This window comes from Pecten maximus, chromosome 16, assembly GCF_902652985.1.
Source record: "Pecten maximus chromosome 16, xPecMax1.1, whole genome shotgun sequence".
NCBI lineage: Eukaryota > Metazoa > Mollusca > Bivalvia > Pectinida > Pectinidae > Pecten > Pecten maximus.
Genome location: NC_047030.1, coordinates 3,041,791 through 3,050,531, shown reverse-complemented (window position 1 = coordinate 3,050,531; position 8,741 = coordinate 3,041,791). Strand labels below are relative to the sequence as shown.

Below are 8,741 nucleotides of genomic sequence, written 5' to 3'. Positions count from 1 at the left end.
GTGTTGATACAGGAACACCTTGTAGTACTGGTGTTGATACAGGAACACCTTGTAGTACTGGTGTTGGTACAGGAACACCTTGTAGTACTGGTGTTGGTACAGGAACACCTTGTAGTACTGGTGTTGGTACAGGAACACCTTGTAGTACTGGTGTTGGTACAGGAACACCTTGTAGTACTGGTGTTGATACAGGAACACCTTGTAATACTGGTGTTGTTACAGGAACACCTTGTAGTACTGGTGTTGATACGGGAACACCTTGTAGTACTGGTGTTGGTACAGGAACACCTTGTAGTACTGGCGTTGGTACAGGAACACCTTGTAGTCCTGGTGTTGGTACAGGAACACCTTGTAGTACTGGTGTTGATACAGGAACACCTTGTAGTACTGGTGTTGATACAGGAACACCTTGTAGTACTGGTGTTGGTACAGGAACACCTTGTAGTACTGGTGTTGATACAGGAACACCTGGTAGTACTGGTGTTGATACAGGAACACCTTGTAGTACTGGTGATGGTACAGGAACACCTTGTAGTACTGGTGTTGATACAGGAACACCTTGTAGTCCTGGTGTTGATACAGGAACACCTTGTAGTACTGGTGTTGATACAGGAACACCTTGTAGTACTGGTGTTGATACAGGAACACCTTGTAGTACTGGTGTTGGTACAGGAACACCTTGTAGTACTGGTGTTGATACAGGAACACCTTGTTAGCTCACCTGCCCGAAGGGCAAGTGAGCTTATGCCGTGGCGCGGCGTCCGTCGTCCGTCCGTCGTCCGTCCGGCGTCAACTTTTCCATTCAAGCAACTTCTTCTCAATAACCAAAAGGCCCAGAGACCTAATATTGGGCCTGTAGCATGCTGGGGTGAAGGGCTACCAAGTTTGTTCAAATGAAGAACGTTGACCTTCATTCAAGGTCACAGGGGTCAAAAAGGCTAAAATCTTTAAACGACTTCTTCTCAATAACCAAGAGTCCCAGGGAGTTGATATTAGGTCTGTAGCATGCTGGGGTGAAGGGCTACCAAGTTTGTTCAAATGAATGACCTTGACTTTTATTCAAGGTCACAGGGGTCAAATATGCTAAAAAAAAATTAAACGACTTCTTCTAAATAGCCAAAAGACCCAGGGACTTGATATTGGGTCTGTAGCATGCTGGGGTGAAGGTCTACCAAGTTTGTTCAAATGAATGACCTTGACCTTCATTCAAGGTCACAGGAGTCAAAAAGGCTAAAATCTTTAAACGACTTCTTCTCAATAACCAACAGATCCAGAGACCTAATATTTGGCCTGCAGCATGCTAGGATGAAGGGCTCCCAAGTTTGTTCAAATGAATGACCTTGACCTTCATTCAAGGTCACAGGAGTCAAAAAGGCTAAAATCTTTAAACGACTTCTTCTCAATAACCAACAGATCCAGAGACCTAATATTTGGCCTGCAGCATGCTAGGATGAAGGGCTCCCAAGTTTGTTCAAATGAATGACCTTGACCTTCATTCAAGGTCACAGGAGTCAAAAAGGCTAAAATCTTTAAATGACTTCTTCTCAATAACCAAGAGGCCCAGGGAGTTGATATTGGGTCTGTAGCATGCTGGGGTAAAGGGCTCCCAAGTTTGTTCAAATGAATGACCTTGATCTTCATTCAAGGTCACAGGAGTCAAAAAGGCTGAAATCTTTAAACGACTTCTTCTCAATAACCAAGAGGCCCAGGGAGTTGATATTGGGTCTGTAGTATGCTGGGGTAAAGGGCTACCAAGTTTGTTCAAATGAATGACCTTGATCTTTATTCAAGGTCACAGGAGTCAAAAAGGCTAAAATCTTTAAACGACTTCTTCTCAATAACCAACAGTCCCAGGGAGTTGGTATTGGGTCTGTAGCATGCTGGGGTGAAGGGCTACCTAGTTTGTTCAAATGAATGACCTTGACCTTCATTCAAGGTCACAGGAGTCAAAAAGGCTAAAATCTTTAAACGACTTCTTCTCAATAACCAACAGTCCCAGAGACCTAATATTTGGCCTGTAGCATGCGGGGGTAAAGGGCTACCAAGTTTGTTCAAATGAATGACCTTGACCTTCATTCAAGGTCACTGGAGTCAAAAAGGCTAACATTTTAAAACGACTTCTTCTCAATAACCAAGAGTCCCAGGGAGTTGATATTGGGTCTGTAGCATGCTGCGGTAAAGGGTTACCAAGTTTGTTCAATTGAATGACCTTGACCTTCATTCAAGGTCACAGGAGTCAAAAAGGCTAAAAAATTTAACAACTTCTCAATTACCAACAGTCCCAGAGACCTAATATTTGGCCTGTAGCATGCTGGGGTGAAGGGCTCGCAAGTTTGTTCAAATGAATGACCTTGACCTTCATTCAAGGTCACAGGAGTCAAAAAGGCTTAAATCTTGACACGACTTCTTCTCAATAACCAAGAGTCCCATGGAGTTAATATTGTGTCTGTAGCATGCTGGGGTAAAGGGCTACCAAGTTTGTTCAAATGAATGACCCTGACTCGCATTCAAGGTCACGTCGATCAAGTATGCTTAAATCTTTAAATGACTTTAAGTGAAAAGCCAAAGTGCAGAGAGACATTATTATATTGGTCCTGTAGCATGCTTTCAAATAACTGCAGGATCCATATATGAAAAGATCACTGCATTGCAGGTGAGCGATTTGGGCCCATTGGGCCCTTGTAGTACTGGTGTTGATACAGGAACACCTTGTAGTACTGGTGATGGTACAGGAACACCTTGTAGTACTGGTGTTGATACAGGAACACCTTGTAGTACTGGTGTTGATACAGGAACACCTTGTAGTACTGGTGTTGATACAGGAACACCTTGTAGTACTGGTGTTGGTACAGGAACACCTTGTAGTACTGGTGTTGGTACAGGAACACCTTGTAGTACTGGTGTTGATACAGGAACACCTTGTAGTACTGGTGTTGATACAGGAACACCTTGTAGTACTGGTGTTGATACAGGAACACCTTGTAGTACTGGTGTTGGTACAGGAACACCTTGTAGTACTGGTGTTGATACAGGAACACCTTGTAGTACTCGTGTTGATACAGGAACACCTTGTAGTACTCGTGTTGGTACAGGAACACCTTGTAGTACTGGTGTTGATACAGGAACACCTTGTAGTACTGGTGTTGATACAGGAACACCTTGTAGTACTGGTGTTGATACAGGAACACCTTGTAGTACTGGTGTTGATACAGGAACACCTTGTAGTACTCGTGTTGATACAGGAACACCTTGTAGTACTGGTGTTGATACGGGAACACCTTGTAGTACTGGTGTTGATACAGGAACACCTTGTAGTACTGGTGTTGATACAGGAACACCTTGTAGTACTGGTGTTGATACAGGAACACCTTGTAGTACTGGTGTTGATACGGGAACACCTTGTAGTACTGGTGTTGGTACAGGAACACCTTGTAGTACTGGTGTTGGTACAGGAACACCTTGTAGTCCTGGTGTTGGTACAGGAACACCTCCTACCACTTGAGTTAATTAGATACTAACTTTTTTATGTTGATATTATATATCCTCATTCTCTTTATAGTTACTGCCTCGAAGAATCAGTACGAAAGAAAAAAAGATTTTACAACAGAAAACAGGCCGAGCAGTGTCAGCTTGAGTTAGATGAGAAGGCAGCCTGGGTTAAAACACTGGACTCCACAAAGTAATGCCATCTAAAATCTAATTTTCCGTCACAGATATGTATTGTTTTAACTTTTAACTTCATTCAGATATCTGTGCCTTTTAAACATGATTAACAAGTCTAACTTAATCCAGATATCTGTGCCTTTTAAACATAATTAACAAGTCTTTGAGGCCGGATGGGGGTTTCAGTTGAGTTGGAGTAGGGGTTATAATTCAGCTATCCTGGAGACAGTTCTTGTATCAAAAAAAAAAATCTCATTAAACTGGAATATTTCCTTTATCATTCGTTGATATGGTAATATTCCAGTTAAGAATGTTACTGTTTATGTGACAGGTACTCCCCATCAACAAAGAGGACACTGGTTAACATGGACATGACAGAGGTGGACATCGACCTCATTCACCAAATCATTCATCATATCTGCTTCAAAATGGACGGCGTAAGCAGTTATAAGCTTGTTTATCTGTCGTAATCTATGGTAATCTAGGTAATCTATGGTAATCTAGGTAATCTATGGTAATATATGGTAATCTAGGTAATCTATGGTAATATATGGTAATCTATGGTAATCTATCGGTAATATATGGTAATCTATGGTAATCTATGGTAGTATATGGTAATCTATGGTAATCTATGGGTAATATATGGTAATCTATGGTAATATATGGTAATCTATCGGTAATATATGGTAATCTATCAGTAATACATGTATATGGTAATCTATCAGTAATATATGGTAATCTATCAGTAATCTATGGTAATATATGGTAATCTATGGTAATATATGGTAATCTAGGTAATCTATGGTAATCTATGGTAATATATGGTAATCTATGGTAATGTATCGGTAATATATGGTAATCTATGGTAATATATGGTAATCTATCAGTAATATATGGTAATATATCAGTAATCTATGGTAATATATGGTAATATATGGTAATCTATCACTAATTTATGGTAATATAGTAATCTATGGTAATATATGGTAATATATCGGTAATCTATCAGTAATATATGGTAATCTATCAGTAATATATGGTAATATATGGTAATCTATCAGTAATATATGGTAATCTATGGTAATCTATCAGTAATATATGGTAATCTATCAGTAATACATGTATATGGTAATCTATCAGTAATATATGGTAATCTATCGGTAATCTATGGTAATCTATGGTAATCTATCGGTAATATATGGTAATCTATCGGTAATCTATGGTAATCTATGGCGGGGCCAAAAATGTTCAATTAAATTAACTTGTTTTCTAAAAGTTTGTGCTAAATCCCATTGATGAACTTGAGAAGTTTTAAATGTGAATGGTTGGCATACCAAAAGATCACAGGAAATATTTCAAAATAGCGTACCGTGTGAACACTATATGTTACCAACAAACTTAAAACATCAAAATCATTGGAATGACATACTGCATCGATCTATGGAAGAATTTTTCAGAAATGTTGAAAAATGAAGATTTTCTAAAAATTGACAATCTGTAATTTGACCCTTAGCAAGCTTTTTTAATAAGACATATTTTGTGTTAAAATAATAAAATATAATGGCATGAACCCTGTCAATTCAACAGTGTTTATGGTCATTTTAAAATTTTTAGGTAGATGTCATGGTGGCCATATTGGATTTTTGACATACTTGAATTTGTTGCTGTTAACCCATTGACTCATGCCATATAACTTGAACATAAATTTATTGACATAGCTCTTTAATACCATTTCGGAGCATTTGTTAGAACAAAACAGAATGCAGAAGAAAAAGAATGAGAATAATAAACAGAACAGAAACAATAGGTATTTTCACCAGATGGTGAAAAGCCCTAATTGTAGGGTGTGAAATTAGACCCAGATTCATATGTAATGTTGATCTGGTCAAGTTCATGGCCAAATATAAAAGACATTTACATTTTATTGACATTTCAATTTAACTTTTAATTATGTGTCAATTGAATTGAACCTCATGCTAGGCCCATTTAAATCCTGTCTAAATCAATTACATTCTTCCAGCTAGGACTGATATATGATACGTTATGTTACAGGATGGGGCCATTTTGGTATTTGTTCCTGGTATGGCAGAAATAAAAAATCTGAACAAGAGTTTAGTTAATACACCAGCTTTCAACAATCGTAAGTAATTCCGACCTTGGTCAATGTTTCTGGGAAACATTTCAAACCATTCATTATGAAGATATGTTTTAGTTGTTTATTTCAAAGTATATAAAAATTTGACAGATAAAGCTGTTGAAGTATCATATACGGGAGGTGGGAGATCCAACGTCCGTGTAAACAGTTCGGTAAGGTTCTGTGTTACCCAGCTGTCAGCCTGTTGAAGTATCAGTCTATTTTGTAGTATTTTGTCCTCTTTAAAAATCATCACTCGTGTTAATCCTGTTTCAGGAATTATCTTTTAAAGTACTCCCTTTCAGTAAAATTCCTCTTCACAAATACCCCATTTCCTTGTTTAATAACCCTTGTTAAAAATTCTCCCCCTCAGTAAAATCCCTCTGTGTAAAATCTTTCCCCTCAGTAAAATCTGTCTTTGTAAAATCCTCCCCCACATTTAAAACCCTCTTTGTAACATTCTCCCCCTCAGGAAAACCCACTTTGTAAAATCCGCCCCCTCAGTAAAAACCCTCTTTGTAAAATCCTCCCCCTCATTAAAAACTCCTTTGTAAAATCTGCCCCTCAGTAAAAACCCTCTTTGTAAAATCTGCCCCCTCAGTAAAAACCCACTTTGTAAAATCTGCCCCCTCAATAAAAACCCTCTTTGTAAAATCCGCCCCCTCAGTAAAACCCTCTTTGTAAAATCCACCCCCTCAGTAAAACCCTCTTTGTAAAATCCGCCCCCTCAGTAAAAACTCTCTATGTAAAATTCTCCCCCTCAGTAAAAACTCTCTATGTAAAATTCTCCCCTCAGTAAAAACTCTCTATGTAAAATTCTCCCCTCAGTAAAAACCCTCTTTGTAAAATTCGCCCCTTCAGTAAAAACTCTCTATGTAAAATTCTCCCCTCAGTAAAAACTCTCTATGTAAAATTCTCCCCTCAGTAAAAACTCTCTATGTAAAATTCTCCCCCTCAGTAAAAACTCTCTATGTAAAATTCTCCCCTCAGTAAAAACTCTCTATGTAAAATTCTCCCCTCAGTAAAAACTCTCTATGTAAAATTCTCCCCCTCAGTAAAAACTCTCTATGTAAAATTCTCCCCTCAGTAAAAACTCTCTATGTAAAATTCTCCCCCTCAGTAAAAACTCTCTATGTAAAATTCTCCCCTCAGTAAAAACTCTCTATGTAAAATTCTCCCCCTCTCATGGCCTCTGTATAAAATCCTCCTCCACAGTTAAAACCATCTGTACAAGATCCTCCCTTTTGGAATTTTTTATCTTTGTAGGTATTAATCTTTTTATCTTATATCCATATTTTAAGGTAATTTTCGGATAATTCCTCTTCATTCACTGATGCCTACTGTGAACCAGAGAGAGGTGTTTGATCGACCACCACCTGGTGTGAGGAAGATCATCATAGCTACCAACATAGCCGAGACCAGGTAACAATGTCTCCGTGATCTAGTGATCTAGCCGAGACCAGGTAACAAAGTCTCCGTGATCTAGCCGAGACCAGGTAACAAAGTCTCCGTGATCTAGCCGAGACCAGGTAACAATATCTCTCCGTGATCTAGCCGAGACCAGGTAACAATATCTCTCCGTGATCTAGCCGAGACCAGGTAACAATATCTCTCCGTGATCTAGTGATCTAGCCGAGACCAGGTAACAATATCTCCGTGATCTAGTGATCTAGTCGTGACCAGGTAACAATGTCTCCGTGATCTAGCCAAGACCAGGTAACAATGTCTCCGTGATCTAGTGATCTAGCCGAGACCAGGTAACAATGTCTCCGTGATCTAGTGATCTAGCCGAGACCAGGTAACAATGTCTCCGTGATCTAGTGATCTAGCCGAGACCAGGTAACAATGTCTCCGTGATCTAGCCGAGACCAGGTAACAATGTCTCCGTGATCTAGTGATCTAGCTGAGACCAGGTAACAATGTCTCCGTGATCTAGTGATCTAGCCGAGACCAGGTAACAATGTCTCCGTGATCTAGTGATCTAGCCGAGACCAGGTAACAATGTCTCCGTGATCTAGTGATCTAGCCAAGACCATGTAACAATGTCTCCGTGATCTAGTGATCTAGCCGAGACCAGGTAACAATGTCTCCGTGATCTAGTGATCTAGCCGAGACCAGGTAACAATGTCTCCGTGATCTAGTGATCTAGCCGAGACCAGGTAACAATGTCTCCGTGATCTAGTGATCTAGCCAAGACCAGGTAACAATGTCTCCATGATCTAGTGATCTAGCCGAGACCAGGTAACAATGTCTCCGTGATCTAGTGATCTAGCCGAGACCAGGTAACAATGTCTCCGTGATCTCTGATGACCTGTAGAAAAACAAGAATAGAATATGTACGTGTAACAAAAACCAGAAAAACCTTACTCAGGATCCATAATATGAGGGGGAAAACAAGAACTGAAAACTGATATGTAGCAAAAAACAGAAATCTCTTACTGAAGAGTCACAAATATGAGGGGAAAACAATATATGATCTGCACGGAAACCCTTGAATAAGACCAGGTGTCCCAGTAGAGTTAGAGTCTTTTGTTTTATCGATGACATCCCTGTATAAGTTCTGGTTAAATCTGGGTAATGCCAAATGTTCAAATGAGAATTTGGTGACAATGGAAGGGCATGATGGGGTAAATCTATAAATATGATATTTATAATTTTATAACTGACAAGATTTATGTGGTTCATCAAATATCTCCTTTCCTAACATAATATTCTTGTCGTTGTAGTATCACTATTGACGATGTGGTGTATGTGGTAGACGCTGGGAAGATAAAGATAAAGGATTTCGAGCCTGAGTCTAACCTATCAACACTGTCCTCCCAGTGGGTGTCCAAGGCCAACGCTCGACAGAGGCGGGGTCGAGCTGGACGGTAAGTGTTGTGATCTATCTGTAAATTTCCTTCATGTTGTTCATGACTTGGTTGTTTTTTTACCCTCAAGACGA

At 39.5% G+C, this 8,741-nt stretch overlaps 1 protein-coding gene across 1 annotated transcript in view; it reads left to right on the top strand.

Annotated features, from left to right (window-relative positions):
* LOC117344464 (ATP-dependent DNA/RNA helicase DHX36-like) overlaps window positions 1-8,741 on the top strand; it is a gene marked incomplete in the record, with an annotated part of 50,808 nt that overhangs the window by 25,095 nt on the left and 16,972 nt on the right. Inside the window, 5 exon segments of the mRNA XM_033907209.1 lie at window positions 3,561-3,679; window positions 3,995-4,100; window positions 5,716-5,803; window positions 7,099-7,219; window positions 8,524-8,667. Coding sequence (XP_033763100.1) covers window positions 3,561-3,679; window positions 3,995-4,100; window positions 5,716-5,803; window positions 7,099-7,219; window positions 8,524-8,667 — 578 coding nt within the window.